The sequence below is a fragment of the Schistosoma haematobium genome, chromosome ZW, assembly GCF_000699445.3.
Source record: "Schistosoma haematobium chromosome ZW, whole genome shotgun sequence".
Classification (NCBI taxonomy): domain Eukaryota; kingdom Metazoa; phylum Platyhelminthes; class Trematoda; order Strigeidida; family Schistosomatidae; genus Schistosoma; species Schistosoma haematobium.
The window spans coordinates 41,589,100-41,615,654 of NC_067195.1; the positions used below are offsets into that span (position 1 = coordinate 41,589,100).

General features: G+C 38.4%; 1 protein-coding gene across 2 annotated transcripts in view; it reads right to left on the bottom strand.

The window, feature by feature from the left end:
* The window catches only part of ARFGAP3 (ADP-ribosylation factor GTPase-activating protein 3), a 32,059-nt gene extending 6,371 nt beyond the window's left edge, over positions 1–25,688 (bottom strand). Inside the window, exons 1-10 of one of the 2 annotated variants that reach the window (XM_051211420.1) lie at positions 22,311–25,688; positions 22,083–22,274; positions 21,919–22,050; positions 21,765–21,885; positions 14,493–14,614; positions 7,890–8,047; positions 7,576–7,713; positions 3,101–3,273; positions 2,462–2,739; positions 597–791 (exon numbers count right to left, since the gene is read on the bottom strand). In XM_051211420.1, coding sequence (XP_051071476.1) covers positions 597–791; positions 2,462–2,739; positions 3,101–3,273; positions 7,576–7,713; positions 7,890–8,047; positions 14,493–14,614; positions 21,765–21,885; positions 21,919–22,050; positions 22,083–22,274; positions 22,311–22,385 — 1,584 coding nt within the window. In that variant the 5' untranslated portion in view covers positions 22,386–25,688. Of the gene's footprint in view, positions 1–596; positions 844–2,461; positions 7,714–7,889; positions 14,440–14,492; positions 14,615–21,764; positions 21,886–21,918; positions 22,051–22,082; positions 22,275–22,310 lie in introns of both variants that reach the window. The other variant, XM_051211419.1, reaches the window with a different exon arrangement.
* Positions 25,689–26,555: the final 867 nt, after the last annotated feature.

Sequence of the window (26,555 nt, forward strand, 5' to 3'; positions counted from 1 at the left end):
ACTAAACTCTACAACAGTTGTACAAGTGATTCAAAGAGACGAGCCTGAAAAATCATATGGTATTATTAGTCCTCAGGTAACAGATATAGAGCCATCATGAGAGTACAAACAACTGTTAGTGAGATCAATAACTCGTGTAGATATTACTTCTTGAGGGAAACAATTCAAAAGCATTCGTATTTCCACAACAGTAAACTGTGTTGAATAAATGAACAGACTGATATATAATACGTAGAATTATTGCATTCTTTAGTAGTAGAACAACAGAGTAGTATCTTTCATTAAACACCTCAGTAAAATTACCATCGAACAACCAAACAGTTCGTTTGGAACTGGGTTCAATATCTATGAGATGGAAAGGATTATTTATTAGCAATCAACTATTCCGATCGCGTTACTTGCAACGGCGAATAATATTGAGAAACGATTCAAAACTATTCCACACGGTTCAGTCTTAGCGTATAATCGTCAATTTTTGTCATCAAAAACGTTAATGAACAATGTGTGCAGTACTTTGAGGAGTATTCAATCGACCATACTTTTCAAAAAATAGTCAAAACACATCTAATAATCAATATTTATCTAACTGAACTTACTTGAAGAGTGTGTACTACGTCAGTTGCCAAATTTGACAGCCGTCCAGCAACTTTAGTTACACTTTGCTTGACACCATCTTTGATATTTTGTAATTCATTAGATACCTGAGACTGTCGCACTTTAGGATAACCAAAATAATCATCACTCGAAATAGATGAACTCCCATGAAATCTTGAGAGCCCATCAGATTCAGACTAGTATAAGTGAAAAACAAGTGAATAAATAGATATCGCACATATATAGAACCTTCGAAGGATAGAAAAACAAACATAAAGGCTGATTAATTCAACTATCACCTTTCAAAGAACATAGTTTTTACATAATGATAACTCAATTACGACGAACTGAACTTCTTAAAAACATGTGAACATAAATAAAAAGATATTTTATTAGTTTTCTAGAGAGAATGACGTAGGCAACTTGTCTATTAAGAATAAGCGAGATAATTTGATCTATACAGACAATTGTTAACATAACTTGCACACAATTTGCAGCAATTTCAAATATAGATGCTACTCTTGTTTGTTATAATGTCACACCGGTTTATATAAACTGGAATGCGTGTTCCTCTTTGATTGCATCCATATTCTTTGGACAGAAGGCACTATTCGGCTCTGCTAATCAAGAGATTTTTCATAGTATATGTCACCGTAATATGTAAAAAGAAATAGGTCAACTTACTGAGGGCTTTTTATTTGAAAATATTTAGTCGGACCAAACTAGCTATGACAGATAGTATAAAAATAACGTAACATGACTGAGATGGTTAAGCCATTAGCAACACATCCTAAATTGATGTCATTCAATCACTTATAGCACTAACTCATTTATCTAAGCGTTAGTATTTTGGAAATAGCCAGGCTATTTTACTAAAGAAAAAGCCTAATCTGCTGGGGATTTATTTCCTCTTTTGCCATTTGTTGTTTGGGAGGTTTGTGTCAATAATCTCATACATAGCTATTACTCGACCAAATCGTATTATCACATTTCACCAATTGATTAACATTCATTTATAATACCAATCCAAAACACATTCACATTGTAAATCAAAACGTTTAATCTACAACAGGCGACATTTGGTTGTAGATCAGTTGTTTTAATTGTCATCATCGATCAGCCCAACTTAGTTGAACAAAATAGTGGTTAGAAAATAATAAACGAAAGGTGATGTTGTAATATTCATATGTTAAAATTTATCCACAGCTTCGGAGCCAGTTAATAGAAAATTTCGCGGCTTTACGTAGAGAATGGTCATTTGTGGGTTATGAACATTTGAGTTAACAGCTCAAAAACATTTGGTTGTTCATATCGTTGTAAGTCAACACGAGACAGCCATTGAATCTGAGGAAAATTTTAGTATTAATAGTGGAAATGAAATCAGTAAACAAAATAAACATATCAACAACTAACCGAAGATACAGGATGAAAATTAGTGAGTTCTGATAAGACAGAAATGATTATGCACAAAAAATCTGGTGACTCTAAAGGAGTGTGAGAGTAATGGGAGGAACCGAGTCAACTATCAAGTATTTCTGTATTCCGTCAGTCATTTCAGATGTTATCTAGTAATAGAAAGAATTTTCGAAACAATCTCGCTGTTCAGACAAGTCTTTGACATGAAAACACGCTTAATTATCTTAATTCTGTAGATGGTGTCCAACTAAATATACATCTTACAAAAGTATAGGGATAAATAATGTAACCTTTCATGATTACGAATATAAATAGATTCTTCAAACTACCAATTTCTATGAGAAACGTAGGCATGTAAGGAATCTTCAAGGATTGTCAGATATAGGTTATGGCAGTAATACGATGTGAACTTAAAAACCAAAGATAAACATATTAGTCCATTTAGGCTTACATCATTTCGGTCAAAAAACGCATCCGACGATATAGAAGTCGCATTGGCAAACTTCTTCATTAATTCACTTAGATCTGGATTAGTTTCTGATTGTTTAGACGAAAGAGATGTAGGCTGTTTGCTGGGTGATTTAGTTGGAAATTCATCAGCAACAGTAGACAAATCACGTGTTCTGTTTGGCTTTTGATTAAAAGGATCTGAAAAATGCCCATCCCAGTCATTGTCCCTTGATTTATTTTTTGACCATCCGCCATTCATACCATACGTCGCAGAGCCTCCTTTAGGAAGTAAATAACACGGCATTACGTGAGAAAATCAAATATTAACAAACCTTAGTGGAAAGAGAAACTTACATAATAAGAATGTGAAGGTAACAGTTTGTTCATTTAAAAAAATGCACTACAATCAGAACCACTAGCTATAAGTTGGTCTGAGGGGCACCATAATAACAGTAAATGCAAATAGTCTAGGAAGTATATATGGCCAAAACTTCAGCTACTTTTATATGTGTATTACATAACGCTAAAATTGTATAAAACTATCAAATACAGTTTTTAATTAATCACCATTACTGAACTTCTGATATTTACCACAGAATAGTATAAAAACCTAATGGCAAAAACCAAAAGTGTCACAAACCGAATAAATTATCATCTCCAGAATCGAAAAAATTGCGTGTATCACGGTCTCTATTACTGTAACTTGAAATGAAGAAAGGGTCCAAATTTGAACTTAGCGATGAAGTGTGGGTGGGAGCCGAGTTTTCTTGCTCTATTTTTTGAATATTTGCAAATGCTGAGTGCGATATTTCTCTACAAAAAAATGGATATATAGATTAGTGGATACTCGTTCAAGTGAAGGGATCAAATTGTTGTTTTGATAATTTAAGAAGTATTTTCATTATCACACACTAATGTACAGTTGCGACATTGACGGAAACTACTTAACTATCGGTGAAATGATCAAATACAACCACATCATAAGTGTTGTCAAGACGTTTAGAAACAAGAAAAGTAAACAATGCGTAATAATTTCAAAATTACCTAGTCTGAATTTTCTTAAATGAAATCATATGGTACATTTAAACGCAAGGAAAATTTATTCGAATTGTCAGTAACTCTGTGCAAATAATTAAAAAATAGTTAATGAACCATGTAGAATATAGTCTTTAACAACTCTTAAATAGTTATATATATTTTTTATTCAGGATTTAATCTATTTCTAAAATTTTCTTGATATGAATAGCACTATACACATAATTTTAAATATAAATATGCACCTCATATCTTCTTAAGTTATCAATAAAAGACAAACCATTGCATATATATATATATGTCTCAGGACTTTTATTAGCACTATGCTTCGAATGCATGTAACTCTGCTTGTAGCTTTTCTAGAGTTACTGCAGGTCCCAAGCCCAGGTAAAGGACGGGGTTGGGCATGGGGTCAGCAACCATATCCTGCAGAACAAAACCTTGCTAAACAGCGCGAACCAGATTAAACTCTGACCTCCGAGTTCAAGGAGAAATTAAGACGTCTCAGAATGAAAGCCGAGATTCTTGCGAAGTCAAGAGATCGATGCCCCTTTTAACAACCAGAACAATATTTTCTATAGGTACATGGAACATCCAAACAATGTGGAAGACCGGGAGGACCAGAAAAATGGCAACGGAAATGAGATACAACTTGGCAGTACTCGGAATCAGCTAAACCCATTGGACGCAATCTGGACAACAAAGGCTAGTTACGGGAGAGATGCTCCTGTACTCCGGTCACAAGGAGGGAAATGCTCCACACACTCAGGAAGTTGCTCTGATGCTGTTCAAAGAAGCACGTAATGCACTCATAGGATGGGAATCTCACGGATCCAGGATCATCAAAGCATCCTTCAAAATAGAGAAGGAGGAAATCGCGATGAGTGTTATCCAATGTTATGAATCCACCAATGATAGCGAAGACGACAATAAAGATCCGTTCTATGAGAGGCTGCAGTCAATCATAGCGAAGTGACCAAGATAGGACCTTACCATCCTGATGGGAAACCAAACGCAAAAGTCGGAATGGACAACATCGGGTGTGAAGATATCATGGGACAACATGGACTAGGAGAAAAGAACGAGAATAACGAGAGATTTTCAAACCTATGTGTATTCGAAAAATTGGTTATAGGCGGCACAATATTCTCACACAAACATATACACCGAGCTACATGGGTCCCACCGAATCACACCACGGAGAACCAGATAGATCATACTGGTATCAATGAAAAATTCAGACGGACAATCGAAGACGTGAGAACCAGGAGAGGAGTTGACATAGCTTCGGATCACCACGTGGCTGTGGCCAAGATGAAATTGAAGCTAAAGATGCAATGGACAACTCGGGAAACAGCATTACAAAGGTTTAATGCAATCTTCCCTTGAAATACTGAAAAACTCAACCGATTCAAGATAACTTTTAACAGGTTACAAGCTTTACAAAATCTACTCAAACAAGAAATTACTAAGCAGGATAAGTGGAAAAGGCTTAAAGAAGCACTAACTTCAACCTGTCAGGAGGTTCTGGGCAGCAACAAGCACCATCATAAGGAATGGGTCTCTATCAGAAACCTAAATGAGATTCAAGAAAGTAAGAACAAGAATAAAACAATTAACAACAGCCGAACAAGAGCAGAGAAAGTCAAGGTACGCGCCGAATACATAGAACCAAACAAGCAAGTGAAGAGAAGCATTAGAGCTGACAAGTACAAATATATGGAAGAGCTAACAACGACGGCAGATAAAGCTGCAGGAGGAGGAAATATGGAACAACAATATGACACGATGAAGAAACTAGCAGGGAAATATAGTAAAACAGAGAGACCAATCAAGGACAAAGGAAAGCCAATCACCGAGATTCAAGGACAGAACGTAAGCCTCTTGTATACTGTCCAAAATCATTTAAACCATTTGATTTATCTTGATATGTTTATCATCAATTTGGTAAACTACAGCATTTGAGACCTACAGATGCATCACAAAACTATCGGTACCGGGAAAAGTTTTCAACAGTGATTTTGATCCGGAAGAGGGATTCAGTGAACACTCAGCTTCGAGATCAACAGTCCGGATTCCGTAAAGATCGATCATGAGCAGACCAAATCGTGACACTACAGGTCATTGTTGATCAATCAATGGAATGAAAGTCGTTACTATAAACTAACTTCCTTGACTATGAGAAGGTATTTGACAGAGTGAATAGGAGAACCTTATGGAACCTTCTTCGACGCTATGGTGTACCTGGGAAAATCGTCAACACCACATGGAATTCATACACTGCAAAGTGGTGTATGAAGGATAGCTAACAGATGCATTCTAAGTAAAGATCGGTGTCAGACAACACTACTTACTCTCTCCCTTCCTCTTTCTTCCGGTGGTCGACTGGATTATGAAGACCTCCACATCTGAGGGAGAGCTCGGAATACAATAAACAGCTCATGATCAATTAGAAAATTTGGACTTCGCAAATAGCCTGGCCCTTTTATCCCATACACACGAACCAGCGCAGATGAAGGCAACTAGTGTAGCAACAGCCTCTGAAGCAGTATGCCTCAATATACACAAGGGAAACAGCAAGATCCTCAAATACAACACAGAGAACACCAACCCAACCACACTTGATGGAGAAGCTCTGAAAGATATAGAATCCTTCACGTACCTGGGAAGTATCATTGATGAACAAGGAGGATCCAACACAGACGTAAATGCGAGGATTGGCAAAGCAAGGACCGCACTCCTACAATTGAAGAACATATGGAACTCAAAACAATTGCCAACCAACATCAAAGTCAGAATCTTCAACACGAACGTCAAGAGAGTTTTACTGTACGGAGCTGAAACTTGGAGAACTACCACAACCATCATTAAGAAGTTACAAGTATTTATAAACAATTGTATACGCAAGATACTCAATATCTGTTGGCCGGATACCAGCAGCAACAGCCTACTGTGGGAGAGGACGAACCAGTTTCAGATGAAGAGGAAATCAGGACAAGATGCTGGAACTGAATAGGACACATACACACTTAGAATACTGAAGGGAAACGGAAAAGGGGAAGGCCGAATGACACAGTGCGTCGGGAATTGGAGGCAGGCATGAAAAGGATGAATAGCAACTGGAAAGTATTGCCAAGTACATGGTTGAATCGAGATTGCTGGTGGGTAGCCTATGCTGCTACACGAGGGGTAACAGCGTAATTAACTAAGTGTGAATGATAGTAGAAAACAAGGTTGATAAATGATTTAGAAAGTGATAATTAGTATCAGAAGGATTTTTTGTGGATATTATAGTAATCTCAGTAGTTGATATCATGGTGTGGTGTGGGTTACTTATATCGACACAAGTAATATATAACGGTGGTCGGGCATAGAATGTATTTCAGTAGAAGGTCGATGAGGAAAGAACGGGAACGGAACGCAATTGGTATGAAAACGCATGAACAATGATATCTGAGACAATGGATTGATGTTTGCGACAGGAACAGTCAAGTTTGATATGATGGATTGATATTTTGCAAGTTAACGATTTACTATATGGTTCTCAGATTTTATTGAGATTCTCTGTAATTTTGTGCTCAAATATATTCGATTGTTCCCACTGGTGTTCTTGTTCACTACAATGGGTCAATTGAAGCTAGACCACCGTGGAAAACCTGGAAGCATTGGACAGCGGTTCCGTCCGATTGTGGGACTTCTCAGTAGCGTGCATCTACGATGCTGCCTCACGACGCCGGATCGGTGGTCTAGAGGTTGAGTGTTCGCGCACGAGACCGATAGGTTCATGGTTCTAATCTCGCGAGGCGGGATCGTGGATGAGCACTACTGAGGAGTTCCGCAATGGGACGAAACGGCCGTTCAGTGCTTCCAGGTTTTCCATGGTGGTCTAGCTTCAGTTGACTCATGATCTCAACTACTGAAAAGTAACAACGGTTAAACTAATCTTGTATCAAATTCCATAAAATACTGAGACCGGAATTTATATTAGCTGGAAGTAGAGGAAAGAGAAAGAAATACGCTATAATTCAGTTGATATATTTGCAGTTCGCAAAGCGATTCAGAACTTACGAACTTACTTACCTGTTGCCTGTACCTATTTTACCCATACCAAGGCGTTCAGCTTGTTTGGCACGTTGAGAGTCTGTAGACTTCAAGTTGGCAGTGTCTTGCCTTTCACATCCATCGGTAATATCTTTATACGCTAACCGAATGGACGCACTAAAAAATTTAAAAAATTTAATTTGCAATCACTTTAATCTACGCCGTTAATGATGTCATATGCATCTTTTCAGCTTGTGGGGTGATAATTATTAAAATATAGTAGTTATGAAATAAGCTTTTAGTCAGCTAATCCTTTTTAAATATAACCGGATATTTTAGTAGGAAATACTTACAGTCGTTCTTCATTATGTTTTTCCTTATCTTCTAAATCCTGGTCAGTTGAACGAATCTGACATTTTTTTTCAATATCAGCACGTTCGGCAGCCGAAACGATGGCAGAGAAATCAGCTTTCACCTTTGATGCCCCCAATCCACCTTTTTTAGCACTAGACTGAACGAAACATTTGAATTTACAGAAGAAAAGGGATATAATCCGTTCAGAAACGTATGAAATATGAGGAAATACAATTGAAAAAATTTGTGTGAAAGACATATAATAATAATTATTGTTATTTGAACATATGGATATTGGTACAAGGAGGCACCAAATACATATGCGCCGCACAAATCTCATTTGATTTGTGTGAGGGCTGTGATACTTCTCGGGTGCCTAAACCGAAGCAGGTGGTTTTCCTAGGAGGCCACACCCCGAGCCTTTGACCTAAAGGTCTGATCCACAAGGCAGTGGAGCATCGTAAGGAGATGCAGTCCCATGATAGCCGGTGACCAACGATTGATCGATACGCCATTTTTTCCTTCAGCATCTTGGAGCCCATGTGCATCACTGGTTTGGAATCAAGGTTTTCCAACTCACCTAGATGGACTACCCATGTCCACCAACCCGGTGAAAGCGCCGGACATTCGCTTTTCGTCTTCTCATTTTCGTAAACACCCCCGCCACGAGAAGGCAGTGAGCAGGACTTCCCTGGAAGAGGCTATATACGCGTGGCAATGTGAGAGCATTCCGAGAGGCTGGACGGACTCTCCCCACTCTCGGCCGTGCCAGAGCATTTGAGGTCAGACATATAAACTTCATTATTAGAAAGTCTTTACACAATCTTACCGCAAAAAGCATTGGAGTTAAACGATACATCTTCATTTTGTGTATTGTAAATATAGTAACGTGTTTATGTTGGTGAATATGCTAAATAAGAAAGATTAGTTCAGCGAAGAGTTCTCCTTTCGGCAAATTCATTTTCAGAGCTGTACAATCGCAAATATATATAACTACTTTTACAGGATGATATTAATACTGATAATAAACTTCTGTTATACATGGTGACAGTGAGGTTAAATAAACAAAGGTATTAAAAAATAAAAATAAAAAAACTTTTTAAAACAAGGAAAGTTTAATAATCATTTGATTGTTATTGGCTTAAGTATTCATCAAAAGATAGATAGGGAAATTATCAGTGGGAAAGGATGGCTCAGCATGATAAAATAAAATGTTGAAACAGAGATGAAATGTAATCGGAATGATCGTCGAAATAAAAACAAACCAGTTGGGAGTAGAAGATCTAAAGGTAAGATGGAAGGTGAAGCCGATGGCTGTAAAGGAACAAGAGTATGGAGAAAGAGAAAATTTTAATACATTAAGACCATGATAGAAGAAGAGGTTGTAACACACAATTCTGGTTTTTCCAGATGTATGGTTATTGCTTCGGCAATGCAGAGAAGATGCAGTATGATTGTCTTAGGAAGACTTCTACTCACCTTGTAGATGACTTTGAAGGCAGAGTCTGTCTTGATTGAGTGACCTGTGTTCACAAGGTGTTCGATTATAGAACTTCTTATTGAACCGTTGTCTCCTCTTTTTAGCCACGCCGGATAATGTTCTTGAATTCTTTTGGATAAAGTACGCATCGAACGACCTATATACCTAGCTCTACAAGAGCAGGTAAATTGGTAAACGCACATTGAGTTGGTCGGATGTGATAATTTATCTTTCAGATTATTGGTGAACATTGGTCGGCTGGAGAATAATAATAATAATATTTATAGACAGAAGGACGGTATGGCAATGGGATCCCCTCTGGGTCTGTTACTTACAGATTGTTTCATGGCCAGTTTAGAAAACAATCAACTGGAAGCGACTACAGAAAAGCTTCACTTGTATAAAAGATACATAAATGATATCTTTATCGTTTGTGAAAACAAATATGAAGATATCTAATAATTCCCACCCCTCAATAAAATCCACATTAGAGGTTGAAAACAAACAAAATATTCACTTCCTTGATGTGATAATGACAAGAAAGCAAGACGGTACCTTAAAAAGATCTGTCTACAGGAAATCCATGTGGAATTCCATACAATCACTTAAATAATTGATTTTAGGTATTATGTTCGGCCCTATCTGGAAGTCTGCATCCCTCAACATGGCTCAGATCAACCATATCTTCACATATATGTCCATATCTTACAAGCATGCGTGAACTGGGAGACGTGATAAGTCGCGGAATGCAACCGCCAATTCAGCTACCCTCCGGTAGGCTGATAACCCTCAACAACAGGAATGCTATATTGATTTCGAACTCCATTGTGTGCGGTTTAATAGGTTGTGATTAATTCGAAGTAAAGGAGAGCAGTACATCAAGAACATTAATTGAACTGATGGAGACAGTATTCGGGTTTTGGAATTATTTATTTTTATTTATTTGAACACATAAATATTGGTACAAGAGGGCACCAAATATATACGCGCCACACAAAACAATCAGAATTCGAAGAGAGAGAAAAAGAACAATAATGAACAGATTAGTGTAAGGTAGTGTAATAGTAATAAAAAAAATAATAATAGTAATGATGGGGGAAACGGAAAGGTACAATCATAAAAAATCTTTCAGTTAAGAAAGAAACAACCATTTTTTTATGAAAAAAAGTAAAGGAAGGTTGCAGCAGGATCGCCACTGGCTTCTATTCTGAGCCATATCTGATAACGTCTCTAGTCACTGTGCTGCACCATCTCTCGGACCCCAGCCAGGGAGTCATGGAGGACCAACAGAAGCCAGCCCTTTGGAGCTTTCTTTCATACCACGACACCATGTCATACACTGACCACCTCTCCGCTTTTTCCAACCAGTCCCAGCGTCGGCAAATAATGCGCGACGTGGAGTTCTCTGGGACGACATTCGTAGAACATATGCAAGCCACCGAAGTCGATGTTTCAAAATGGTGACACCAATTGCATAATCATCTCTGTCCCCGAACATACGATGCCGAACCTCTGTATTTCTAACATGGTGTTGCCACTGGATGTCAGCAATCCTTCAGAGACAACGATGATCAAACACAGAGTCGTATAACATTCTCAACTCCGAGGGGCCAGGTTTCACAAGCATAGAGCAGAACTGCTCTCACCGACGCTATTGTATATCCGACCATTTACAGTCAGACTAACATCACGAAGGCGCCAAAGATGGCCCAGATTGGCATAAACTGCTCTGGTTTTCACTGTACGTGCATTGATCTCATCACTCACGCCACCACCAGCACTTATGCAGCTACCTAGATACACGAACTTCTCGACTACTTCTATCTGCTCACCATCCAGGGTTAGTACAGGATTAGAATCCTGTCAGTCTTCAAAGGTGCAAATCACATACCATACCTACGGACACTGATTGCCAACGGATTAAATGCAGATTGCATGGCTTGGGCATTATCGCACAGTAACAAAATATCATCCGCATACTCAAGGTCAAGGAGTCTCTCTCCAGGCAACAGATCCACACCACCATTACTTACATCCATCAGAGCTGTTTCCAGAATGTCATCGATGACAAAGTTGAAGAGGAATGGTGAGGTTGGGCAACCCTGTGTAACCCCCACTGCTCGAATGGAACAATGGAGAGAGGTGGTTGTATGCCCTCACTCTGCCTGAGGTGTTTGCATATAGGGCCCTTAGGGTGTTAATAAATAAGAGAACTATGTTATACCGCCAACAGGCTTGCAGGAAAATATGGACCAGAGCGATCAGTCAGGAACAAAGAAAAACAAACCAATTACCGAGGGTCAAGAATAGTGGGACTGGTGAGTAGAGCACATTGAAAATCCTATAAACGGACCCGCGCCGCCAAAATCACTGAACTTGGAAGAAACATACGCATATCTCCCTATGGATGATACCCCGCTAACAATAGCAAAGCCGTCAGACAAACAATTATTGGCAGAGTAGTAGAACCAAACAGCATACCAGTTGAAGCACTAATGTTAGATGAAGGGGCAACTGTAAATATGTTCTACGTTCTCTTGAAAAGGATTTGTGGGGGAAGAACGAGTAATAAAAAATTGAAAAGTATTCCTCGTCAAGATACCAAAATAAGGGGATCTTAGTGTGGTGTATGATACGTATGTTTGCAGGTATAAGTAGTACGTAACAACAATCGGAAGTGGAGTGGCTGCAAGACGAAGGTTGAGAAGATCGAAATGAAGAGAAGAGATAAGAAACAATGAAGTTTGTAAGAGACAATTCGAAGATGTGCAAATAATGCACTTGATGTATGATTTTCACATTCTGCTAAACTATTGTGTGATTGCGCATTAAACAATAAAATAGTCGTTCACTGAATTAGGTGTGAGAATTACAGAAGGATTATGCACACTACTCTCAGTATCAGGCCGTTTTGGCAGATTGCTGCTGAACAGAATGTAAGATTTAGAAGACACCGAACTTCGAGATTAACGAGCTGGTTTTGGCAAGAGGAGATCATGTGTCGACCAAATTGCGGCAATGCGAACCACTGTTGAACAATCAGTTGAATGGAACACATAATGCAGAAATCTTGTGAGCGACTGCAGACAGTACCCCAGAAGGAATAGCACACTTAATTTAGTATGAACGTATGAACATTGGTCAATCTAGCTGTTTCGTCTATTTATATTTAACTGCCTTAATCAGCCGTCTATTACCAATCCCAAATAATTCGGAATGTCGTCCCATATCGAATAGACATCTTTAGTAAGAAGTGTCGTGACTATAAGTTATCGAGTCATTATTATGACGGTGGTTGCATATATTACTACATATTCACTCACGCAACATTTTCTCAGTTTGTTTAGTTTTTCAAAACATCAACTGACTAGAACAGGACTTTGGAGCTTTCAAGTATTACTTTTACTTGATCTTTGTATAACCATAAATAGTTAACACGTGATAACCAGTTAGTACATTCTTAAGATACACAGGACTATGAATCAGATTATTAACTATGAGGTGGTGAACTGCTAATTTCATAGAATTAAAATCGATCACAATTTCTCTGAGCGCAACAATTAACAAACACCTTACATATGGAATCCATTGTATTCTGAAACTGTTAATAAAGCGAGAACTGACCCCATGAAAGCTAAAATGGATAACGATGATAATGGTTTTAACAGGCTATTCGTTGAAAATGTTCGACTAGAAACATGTTTACAAAGAACAGAGATACGTAGGAAATTCCGTGTAGTTTATGTTTATAATAGGTCTTCAATAACCTATTTAAATGAAGAACGGTTGGTAGATGATTGATGGCAATGATTTCTATAAAATATTAACTTGTAACTGCAAAGCTTTGAACTACAACGAAAAGAAAGCTAATCAAATACACATCCTGGGTTTTTGAAAACTCACTGGCTTGAAACAGATGGATTAAGGTTAGCAGTTGGTAAACATATTCAACCACTAGTCCATATCTGGGAAATGTTTAAAATTTGTGGAGGGTGCACCAAATGTTATGGGCTAGGATTTAACTAGGCAACTCGAAGAATTATTAAAATGAATGGATAGAACGGAAGTGAAACGATAGGGAAAGATGTAGGGTAAAACGACTAAGGTCCAGCCTACAAAAGTCCAGATATGACTAGTTCAAGCAAGAGGGTGTTGGGAAATCCATTATTTTAAGTGGGTCTTGTGGAAATCAGTTTAGTCTGAAGGTATTAATCGTTATAGATTAACCTCAGTTGAAGCACTATTAGAAATCAGGGGTTCGTCTGTTGAAGTATGGAACCCCGTCAGTGTTCACTTACGATCCCACTCGAGGTCAAATACAAAATCTTATGGTTTCGCGGTACCCTAATTGAGGTCAATCTGTGACGAGTACCATCCTGAATCAAGCCGACAACGGAACAAGTAGTTAATAATATATCCAAGTTATTAGAATAAACTAAGTTTGTAGATTTAAGTACTGTCTTCTGAGTGCACTTTAAATAAATAATACCCAAGTATGAATCTGATAAATGTCAAAGGACCAACTTTAAAGAATCAACGTTACTGTTTCGGAGTAATATAGACATGACTGCAAAATGTTATACAAACAGTATAATGAGACGGAACTTATAAATTTAAAAATTGATGCATAAATGTTTGTTATATTGAGGACATGAGAGGATAAATAAATGTTACAGAAATTCTAGCTCTTTTGAACTGTGGAGAAAGAAAATTTGGTAGGCAAATAGTGAGACTGGATTCTTGATAATACACTATTTAGTTTTGGCTAGTAGTAGAATTCAATACGATTTATCTTTATTACCATCCATTTATTGAGTTGTACACCAAACACCTTGGTAATCAAGGCGTACAATAAAAAAGTTAATGTTACGTGATTAAATAAAGTGGATGACAATAAGCTGCTAGTAAAACTCGTGAGAACAAGAGGACTGAATATAGAAGTAATATATGGCAGATTTATTTTTGTTACAGACCGATTTTTAATTTCATTCAATCAGCAACCGGGAGATTCAGGTAAATAAACTGATTGATATCGCATACTTTTGTTTTAAAATACAATTTTTACTAGCCTGCATTTACAATAAGACAAGTTATTCATATTCATGTATTATGGTGAAATTACCCGTGTAGTATTCGGTTTTCTAGTTCCAATTACAGAAGGTATTTTTGTAGGACCAGGTTCAGATACAGGAGAATTGAATAGATTATCAACGGTAGGCCCAACTGACTGTTCCAGATTCATTTCTATCAAATATGAAAAATGTATTTAGCAGTTTTATTTGAACATGATTTTGGGGTTTAAAAACGTTAGTATTTATTATTGGCTATAGCCAGTTGTAGTGAATTTATTTAAAAACAATCGTTTATTCGTTTGACAACTATTCAGCAGTAGTCTAAAGGAGAATCAGAATCGGTGAACAGGGTTTCAACACAGGATACGAGGATCATCAAATCATATCAGACAAATTAAACCTGTTTATAACTTTTGACAAATCAGTATATCTCATTACGCCATTTTCGATATATAAAGACGCCAAAGTCTGAACTATTTAGGTCATTTTACCGTAATTCCGTAGAACTCTTCAATAGATTTAAATAAATTAGAATAATAATCATGTTTCCAATTTATCCGCATAGTATATAAGGATAAATCTTTCCATACACTACTTTGATCAAACAGTGCAACAGTGGGGAATAATATAACATTTTATTACATCATTATCAGTCCAGAAGCCGAATTAGGCCTAGAAAACGTGTGGTGTTGTTTAAAGTACATCCTTCTATGAAGAAAAGTGGCGGATATGAAAGTCTTGGATTTTCACAGCAAACAATTCTTATATCTGATGGGCGCCATGGTAGATAGCGAAAATCAGTACGGTCGACGATTAGTTTCCAGAAGGACACTATATGACATAGATGATTAATTAGATGGTATTATCTTCACTGAAAAACGAAGTCTGTTTTTTGAAGATCCCATTAGCCTAACCAGTCAGGTATTAATAATGCGCAGGTAATTGAGGTACTTGTAAATAGACAAGTTAATTCCACTAGTGTGTATGAAATAGGACTCATAGATCTTAGTAAACGATATCGCCAGGTCATAATTTCTTTGAATCCAATATATATAGAAACATCAACAAGACAATCAAGTAATCAAAAAAGTGAAGGTTTACAAGTACAATCGTTAAAAATGATAGTAAATCTTGTCAGGGATGAACTTATTCAGTACTTTACCATTAAGAACGGAGTTGATAAATACACCTTAATAATAATTATATAGTTTGAAACAGCTAAATATTTATTGCAAGACGTTTTTCAGGATGTCGATATTTCCATAACCAGCACTTATGTCAACGTTGACGACTGGTTTAAGTTTCCTAAAATGCATCTACGTAAATAGTTACAAGTGTACAACAGAAGGAAATATAGTAAAAATTTTCATAGTTGTCCCAGTAAAATGAAGTCAACTATCAGGATCGTTCTAGAGTTGTAGAATAGTATTTTCCGTCCAATGGAGTAAAATGTTGGTTAAAAGTTGAAGAATACGGAAATTATCATACACGTTTACCTAGACGAACCTTTCCACAGCGATAAAACAAGATTTATAGAAAAAGAAACGAGTTTATTTTATTCCAGAGCTTTTCTTCAACTATATTCAGCATAATAAATATGGAAAGTCGATGATTCCTGATGAGCAGAAAAGAATTAAAAGAAAATATCGACACCCCTAAATACATTTTATATTGCTGAGATACATTGAATACCTTCAATATAATAGGTTTGTGGGTCTACAAACATGGGATCTTAATTCGCAAAAACACTTCTCGATTAGAACACGTGCTAAATATTAGAACTTTTGCACTTTTATAGCATCCGAATTGTAAACCAGGTATAAGTGGATAATATGGCACGTCATATACTTTCGTGGTTGGTGATAAGATAATAAAGTTAAGTGTTCAACTAGTGTGGCGCGTATATATCTGGTGGCCCCTTGTACCAATATTTATGTGTTCAAATAAATAAAGACTAACGGGTTCAACTAGTGCAACTATCTTCAAACGGCAGATCATTAAACTCTGAAGTCGTACTTTTACTACTGTCAGAGATCGACAATAATAGTTTTTCCCCTTTCTAAAGAAGAGAAAATCATTTTAGTACAGATAGTCGAGGAGTGTTTACGGAGTCTAAATATCATGAGATCAATTTTTAGATTTCCCACGAATCGTTTGGATTCGTTACCAACTTTCCTGCACTACTTTCAAATGCAGAGTTGACAATTTAAATCTAAAAAATGAAAGTTGGGATTAATACTTAGTTCGGGATTCAAAAATCCATGAGGAACTGTTCCAATAGCACTACTATGAAAGATTTTGTCCTATGTCATACAATCCCTTAAATAATTGATTTTAGGTATTATGTTCGGCCCTATCTGGAAGTCTGCATCCCTCAACATGGCTCAGATCAACCATATCTTCACATATATGTCCATATCTTACAAGCATGCGTGAACTGGGAGACGTGATAAGTCGCGGAATGCAACCGCCAATTCAGCTACCCTCCGGTAGGCTGATAACCCTCAACAACAGGAATGCTATATTGATTTCGAACTCCATTGTGTGCGGTTTAATAGGTTGTGATTAATTCGAAGTAAAGGAGAGCAGTACATCAAGAACATTAATTGAACTGATGGAGACAGTATTCGGGTTTTGGAATTATTTATTTTTATTTATTTGAACACATAAATATTGGTACAAGAGGGCACCAAATATATACGCGCCACACAAAACAATCAGAATTCGAAGAGAGAGAAAAAGAACAATAATGAACAGATTAGTGTAAGGTAGTGTAATAGTAATAAAAAAAATAATAATAGTAATGATGGGGGAAACGGAAAGGTACAATCATAAAAAAATCTTTCAGTTAAGAAAGAAACAACCATTTTTTTATGAAAAAAAGTAAAGGAAGGTTGCAGCAGGATCGCCACTGGCTTCTATTCTGAGCCATATCTGATAACGTCTCTAGTCACTGTGCTGCACCATCTCTCGGACCCCAGCCAGGGAGTCATGGAGGACCAACAGAAGCCAGCCCTTTGGAGCTTTCTTTCATACCACGACACCATGTCATACACTGACCACCTCTCCGCTTTTTCCAACCAGTCCCAGCGTCGGCAAATAATGCGCGACGTGGAGTTCTCTGGGACGACATTCGTAGAACATATGCAAGCCACCGAAGTCGATGTTTCAAAATGGTGACACCAATTGCATAATCATCTCTGTCCCCGAACATACGATGCCGAACCTCTGTATTTCTAACATGGTGTTGCCACTGGATGTCAGCAATCCTTCAGAGACAACGATGATCAAACACAGAGTCGTATAACATTCTCAACTCCGAGGGGCCAGGTTTCACAAGCATAGAGCAGAACTGCTCTCACCGACGCTATTGTATATCCGACCATTTACAGTCAGACTAACATCACGAAGGCGCCAAAGATGGCCCAGATTGGCATAAACTGCTCTGGTTTTCACTGTACGTACATTGATCTCATCACTCACGCCACCACCAGCACTTATGCAGCTACCTAGATACACGAACTTCTCGACTACTTCTATCTGCTCACCATCCAGGGTTAGTACAAGATTAGAATCCTGTCAGTCTTCAAAGGTGCAAATCACATACCGTACCTACGGACACTGATTGCCAACATTCTCAACTCCGAGAGGCCAGGGTTCCGATGATGTTCTGGGATGAACGACTGCATTTAACTTAACGTGATGCCTCCAAGTGCCCTGGTATGGCCGAGAGTGGGGCGGGCTCGCCCTCTCGAAATACTCTCACACGACCACGCGTATACAGCCTCTGCCAGGGAAGTCCGATTCACTGCCTTCTCGTGGCGGGGGTCTTGTTTACGAAAATGAGAGGACGAAAAGCGAATGTCCGGCGCTTTAACCGGATTCAAAACCAATGGTGCACATGGGCTCCAGTATCCTGTGGGAACAAATGGCGTATAAACCAATTTCTTAGTCACCGGCTACAATGGGACAGCATCTCCTCACGATGATCAACTGCCTTGTGGGTCAAACCTTTAGGTCAAAGGCTCGGGGTGTGGCCCCTTAGGAATACCACCTGCTTCGGTCTGGGCACCCGGGCAGTATCACAGCCCACGTACAAATAAAATGAAAATGCCGATATTTACTCAAAATTATATTCACGATTCTATTAACAATCAAACAACCAATATTATTATTATTATTATTTAGTACGTCACTTATTCACTCTCATTCTCACTCTGTGTATCTTTATTTTTCAACTTATACATCAGCTCGCCTATGGTAGAAATTCGGCTCTATCTAACGTTGTCGAGTCACTGCCTGACTGAAAATTGAATGCTACCACCAAACACGAATGCTGAAGCAGTTTTTCTGAAACCACGTGCACCATTCAAACTGGCTGCCTTCAACGTTCGCACACTTATGCAAGTCGGACAACAGATAGGGCTGGCTATGTCTTTGGAAAGTCTTAATATCGATGTTTGTTGTCTATCAGAGACCCGTATTCAACACTAGTGAAGTACTACAAATTAGCTCTCCATCTGTCGCTTCGAAAACCTTGTTTTACATGCGCTTATCAGGGGACCCTGTGACATCTTCGTCTGGTCTTGCTGGCGTTGGTGTCGCACTAAGCGCTAGAGCTGAGGCAGCACTAATCGATTAGATCCCCATTAACAGTCGGTTATGTGCTGTTAGATTAGAAAGCTCCATCGAAGTGAGAAGAAATCGTCATCTCCGCCTATGCCCCGACAGTTTGCAGCCCGGATGCAATCAGGGAAGAATTCTACCACCAGTTATCTGTTCTCCTACAGAAAGTGCGTTTGACAGATATTGTAGTACTAGCCGGATAATTGAATGCTCAGGTTGGGAGTCTAGGCACAGAAGAGAATTGTTTAGGTGGCCGATGGGGACTTGTTGGTCGCAGGACAGATAAAGGGGACCGTCTACTGCAACTGTGCACAGATCACAACCTGTTTCTGGTGAGCAATAACTTCCGGCACAGTCATCGCCGATGTGCCACCTGGCGTCCTCCCTCTGCATCTCAAGCCTTGACTCAGATTGATCACATCGCGATCAGCTACCGCTGGTGTAGTTGTGTACAGGACTGCCGCTCCTTTTGGAGTACCTATATGGACTCTGATCATGCTCTGGTCTGCGCCAATCTTACCTTGCTTTTCAGTGGCCAACGAAGTGACCGCCACCAAAGAATTGATGTCAGCAAGTTGGTTGCAACTTCTGTTGCTAGTAAGTATCGATCCGAGCTAGCTTCTAGGCTGGCTACCATTCCACCGAAAAGTATAGATGAGCATTGGTTGCAATTTCATGACGCCATGAAAATGGCGAGTAAAGCCGCTTATAAGCACCGGGTTTCTTCAGGCTCCTTACAAATCATAAAAGCCCGTTGGTCTACTCCGAGTGACCGTGAGTTTGACAACAAACGAAGGATGTTACGAAATGAAATCGGACAAAGCTTGCGTAAGGACCGACAAGCCTGGTGGTCGGAGCGTGCTAATGAGCTGGAAGCAGTATCTGCATCTGGTAACTACCGGAAGCTCATCCAACTCATCCGAGCCACTGGCAGCAAGAAGTCTGATGTGGACGAAACAATCTGTGAGGATGATGGGATGCCAATCACTAACATCCATCGACGTCCTGGACGATGGGCAGAATTCTTCGAAGGGCAGTTCAACTGGCATGCTGCTCCGGCAACATCGGTCAACCTGTCCTGCCCTCCATGGTCGGTGACGACTGACCCACCAAATGAGACGGAAGTCCGCATGGAACTCCAACTCTTGAAGAGCTACAAATCACCGGGCCCAGACGACTTACCTCCGGCTTTTTTTTAAGAGGTGGTGACTTTCTGGCAAAGGAACTGACAACGTTGTTTACAAAAGTCTGGGAACTAGAGAGTGTACCAACGTCATGGAACGAGTCGATATATATTTTCCATAAATCGATAGTTCATTTTTTGTGTTTGGGCTGTGATACCACCCGGGTGCCCAGACCGAAGCAGGTGGTATTCCTAAGGGGCCACACCCCGAGCCTTTGACCTAAAGGTTTGACCCACAAGGCAGTTGATCATCGTGAGGAGATGCTGTCCCATTGTAGCCGGTGACTAAGAAATTGGTTTATACGCCATTTGTTCCCACAGGATACTGGAGCCCATGTGCACCATTGGTTTTGAATCCGGTTAAAGCGCCGGACATTCGCTTTTCGTCCTCTCATTTTCGTAAACAAGACCCCCGCCACGAGAAGGCAGTGAATCGGACTTCCTGGCAGAGGCTGTATACGTGTGGTCGTGTGAGAGTATTTCGAGAGGGCGAGCCCGCCCCACTCTCGGCCATACCAGGGCATTTGGGGGTTGAAGTTGGCGGAAAATGAGTTCCCAATATAAACATAGCTAGTATTAGAAACGTCAACAAAGATAAGTGATAGTAGTCTGCAGAAGAACAGACGGGTGTCGTTTATGCATACATATTTCCGAAACATTTCACATATCTTAGATTTTGTGTCCCTTACCTTGTCTAGTTTTTGACTATGGTTAGTATTACCTTTTATCCTAAAATCAGTCATTTTGCGCTATTATTGGCATAGAACACTTAAAAGCTATTTCACGTGACAACAGCTTCAGTTCTCGATTTTCCATGTTTAAAAAAGTCCGTAATAATTTTAGTACCTGAAAAAAACATGCTGGTATAACTAGACCGATTTCGTATCTTATGTAATACTGGATCTAGACTTAAGGAAGCGGCTATCAAGCGACCGAACCTGTTTTACAAATTAATGTGATTTTATTTTTAACTAATTTAGGAATTTTGATGAACGATGATTACTTAGTTTCGAAAAAAAAACATTGTGGAAGTACTTATAACTTGGTTTTACTGACTTTATTGCGTTAACAGAAGGCGGATCAGTCTTTTCGTAATTGATGGGATATGTGCGTGGAGTAGCGAGTCTGGTTAATGTTTAGCATACGATATAGAAGATGCGTTTAAATATAAGAAATCCCAAACTAATTAACTCAATACTCTCATCTTCTATGTTTATGTACTGATGCTTACAAAGTGATGTTGACGCTAAAATGCATTGCCGCAACCCTTTGATATTCTTTATTTGAAAAACTTTATTGAGTAACTCATTTTCAATACGAAACAGGTTGAAATGTTATCTGACACTGTCAGATTTCGGACAAGCAAAAAAGTTCCCGGCAGTCTCTAATTAAGATAGGAGAGCCTCTATACATTTCTGATAGAAAGCAAAGTACCAAAACTATTGATAAATAAACCATATTCTCGCCACCTATCAGTACAGTTATGCAATTTACAAACACGTACACAACTCACTTGTTGTTACTATCACAGGTTCATCATTTCTAATGTCAGTCGTACCACTTTCAGTATGTTCCTCAAAAAAGTCAGCCACCTGATCACGTTTGAATTTTCCTTCGTCAAGTTCCAGAGTCAACTGTAGAAACTAAGACGGGTAGTGACTGGTTACCTTGTTACCATGGGTTTTAACAGCGTCAATAGCAAGTTTTTCCAGCTTAGCACGGTACAGTTGGGAAGCACGACTTTGGTATTTTTCCTGAGCATCCAGGGAACGACAATTATTTTGGGAGAAGAAAGTAAGCTACAAATAATTAGTAGGAGATTCATGTTTACCGCATTTTGATTGCCACCAACTTGCATTGCGCGCAACTGGACCCAAGTCCAGTTAGTATCTAGCTGAGTCGATCGAATGAAACTTAGATGGACTCCAAGTGAACGGTGGACTGCCGAACAGTCAATACAAAGAAAAACACCGTAGGTAACACTAGCCCATGTTGGATTTGTGGCACCACAGTCAAAGCATTGCTGTACAAAATATCATGAAGCAATGACAGAAAGTACCTTGTTGCACGGCAAAGACTTAAGCTTATTTAAAATTGTAACTATTTCATGTTTTGTTGGTGATACAGAGACCATTTCGTCCCGCAACAGCACGAAACAATATACGTGGACTAATGTGACGCGCCCTCGAAATAACGCGGCGTTTCCAATATCTAATATCGATTCGTCTACTTGGTAAAGTTGAAGAGGAATGGTGAGGTTGGGCAACCCTGTGTAACCCCCACTGCTCGAATGGAACAATGGAGAGAGGTGGTTGTATGCCCTCACTCTGCCTGAGGTGTTTGCATATAGGGCCCTTAGGGTGTTAATAAATAAGAGAACTATGTTATACCGCCAACAGGCTTGCAGGAAAATATGGACCAGAGCGATCAGTCAGGAACAAAGAAAAACAAACCAATTACCGAGGGTCAAGAATAGTGGGACTGGTGAGTAGAGCACATTGAAAATCCTATAAACGGACCCGCGCCGCCAAAATCACTGAACTTGGAAGAAACATACGCATATCTCCCTATGGATGATACCCCGCTAACAATAGCAAAGCCGTCAGACAAACAATTATTGGCAGAGTAGTAGAACCAAACAGCATACCAGTTGAAGCACTAATGTTAGATGAAGGGGCAACTGTAAATATGTTCTACGTTCTCTTGAAAAGGATTTGTGGGGAAGAACGAGTAATAAAAAATTGAAAAGTATTCCTCGTCAAGATACCAAAATAAGGGGATCTTAGTGTGGTGTATGATACGTATGTTTGCAGGTATAAGTAGTACGTAACAACAATCGGAAGTGGAGTGGCTGCAAGACGAAGGTTGAGAAGATCGAAATGAAGAGAAGAGATAAGAAACAATGAAGTTTGTAAGAGACAATTCGAAGATGTGCAAATAATGCACTTGATGTATGATTTTCACATTCTGCTAAACTATTGTGTGATTGCGCATTAAACAATAAAATAGTCGTTCACTGAATTAGGTGTGAGAATTACAGAAGGATTATGCACACTACTCTCAGTATCAGGCCGTTTTGGCAGATTGCTGCTGAACAGAATGTAAGATTTAGAAGACACCGAACTTCGAGATTAACGAGCTGGTTTTGGCAAAGGAGATCATGTGTCGACCAAATTGCGGCAATGCGAACCACTGTTGAACAATCAGTTGAATGGAACACATAATGCAGAAATCTTGTGAGCGACTGCAGACAGTACCCCAGAAGGAATAGCACACTTAATTTAGTATGAACGTATGAACATTGGTCAATCTAGCTGTTTCGTCTATTTATATTTAACTGCCTTAATCAGCCGTCTATTACCAATCCCAAATAATTCGGAATGTCGTCCCATATCGAATAGACATCTTTAGTAAGAAGTGTCGTGACTATAAGTTATCGAGTCATTATTATGACGGTGGTTGCATATATTACTACATATTCACTCACGCAACATTTTCTCAGTTTGTTTAGTTTTTCAAAACATCAACTGACTAGAACAGGACTTTGGAGCTTTCAAGTATTACTTTTACTTGATCTTTGTATAACCATAAATAGTTAACACGTGATAACCAGTTAGTACATTCTTAAGATACACAGGACTATGAATCAGATTATTAACTATGAGGTGGTGAACTGCTAATTTCATAGAATTAAAATCGATCACAATTTCTCTGAGCGCAACAATTAACAAACACCTTACATATGGAATCCATTGTATTCTGAAACTGTTAATAAAGCGAGAACTGACCCCATGAAAGCTAAAATGGATAACGATGATAATGGTTTTAACAGGCTATTCGTTGAAAATGTTCGACTAGCAACATGTTTACAAAGAACAGAGATACGTAGGAAATTCCGTGTAGTTTATGTTTATAATAGGTCTTCAATAACCTATTTAAATGAAGAACGGTTGGTAGATGATTGATGGCAATGATTTCTATAAAATATTAACTTGTAACTGCAAAGCTTTGAACTACAACGAAAAGAAAGCTAATCAAATACACATCCTGGGTTTTTGAAAACTCACTGGCTTGAAACAGATGGATTAAGGTTAGCAGTTGGTAAACATATTCAACCACTAGTCCATATCTGGGAAATGTTTAAAATTTGTGGAGGGTGCACCAAATGTTATGGGCTAGGATTTAACTAGGCAACTCGAAGAATTATTAAAATGAATGGATAGAACGGAAGTGAAACGATAGGGAAAGATGTAGGGTAAAACGACTAAGGTCCAGCCTACAAAAGTCCAGATATGACTAGTTCAAGCAAGAGGGTGTTGGGAAATCCATTATTTTAAGTGGGTCTTGTGGAAATCAGTTTAGTCTGAAGGTATTAATCGTTATAGATTAACCTCAGTTGAAGCACTATTAGAAATCAGGGGTTCGTCTGTTGAAGTATGGAACCCCGTCAGTGTTCACTTACGATCCCACTCGGGGTCAAATACAAAATCTTATGGTTTCGCGGTACCCTAATTGAGGTCAATCTGTGACGAGTACCATCCTGAATCAAGCCGACAACGGAACAAGTAGTTAATAATATATCCAAGTTATTAGAATAAACTAAGTTTGTAGATTTAAGTACTGTCTTCTGAGTGCACTTTAAATAAATAATACCCAAGTATGAATCTGATAAATGTCAAAGGACCAACTTTAAAGAATCAACGTTACTGTTTCGGAGTAATATAGACATGACTGCAAAATGTTATACAAACAGTATAATGAGACGGAACTTATAAATTTAAAAATTGATGCATAAATGTTTGTTATATTGAGGACATGAGAGGATAAATAAATGTTACAGAAATTCTAGCTCTTTTGAACTGTGGAGAAAGAAAATTTGGTAGGCAAATAGTGAGACTGGATTCTTGATAATACACTATTTAGTTTTGGCTAGTAGTAGAATTCAATACGATTTATCTTTATTACCATCCATTTATTGAGTTGTACACCAAACACCTTGGTAATCAAGGCGTACAATAAAAAAGTTAATGTTACGTGATTAAATAAAGTGGATGACAATAAGCTGCTAGTAAAACTCGTGAGAACAAGAGGACTGAATATAGAAGTAATATATGGCAGATTTATTTTTGTTACAGACCGATTTTTAATTTCATTCAATCAGCAACCGGGAGATTCAGGTAAATAAACTGATTGATATCGCATACTTTTGTTTTAAAATACAATTTTTACTAGCCTGCATTTACAATAAGACAAGTTATTCATATTCATGTATTATGGTGAAATTACCCGTGTAGTATTCGGTTTTCTAGTTCCAATTACAGAAGGTATTTTTGTAGGACCAGGTTCAGATACAGGAGAATTGAATAGATTATCAACGGTAGGCCCAACTGACTGTTCCAGATTCATTTCTATCAAATATGAAAAATGTATTTAGCAGTTTTATTTGAACATGATTTTGGGGTTTAAAAACGTTAGTATTTATTATTGGCTATAGCCAGTTGTAGTGAATTTATTTAAAAACAATCGTTTATTCGTTTGACAACTATGCTATCCACTATCCGTCCCTACATATCTTTTATCGTTTATCGTTCTTCAAGTATCCCAGTTTTTATGTCTTATTTTACTATGTCATAATATAATAGGTTTGATTATTCTCTTATTTTTTATCTGAGTATAATAGCAAATCCAGAATAAATCTATGATTATGAATCTCAGTAGCGAGCGTAGGAGAATAATCTTGGCACCACTGATTGTTTGCATCTTTCTCAATGAAAAATTTATTGAAAGCTTTCTATCAACCATAAAATGAGCAAAGAATAGAATTTCATGGTAACTCATCACTGCGATTCTCTCGCAGAAATTCCAATCTCAGATAATTTGTCCGTTTGGCACGTGCACAACCTAATCTCTGGGCCATTTTGTAACAGATTATAAGCACTGTGAACTCATAGTATTGTGGTATAGCACAAACTAAATTAGTCATTCTCTGATGATAGTAATAATAGTAACATATTTCCACATGAGCATGTACTAGCCATTTCTACAGGCTCGATCTACAATTTACAACATTTGTTGGCTCATAGCATGCTTCCCAACTTATTAAGTTTACAGTTGTTATAAAGTAGACTCGTAGAGCACTTGGTGTAAACTATGTCTTAGAGGAGACGCGTGCGTCAAGTGAGTTCCAGTCTTCAGAAGTTCCGTTGCTATGCACTCAGAGCAAGATTCTGAAAGAAGAAAAAAGAGAAACAGAAGAGCAGCGTGGATATGAAAACCAAACGTTGCTCAACATTGTGTAGTAGAA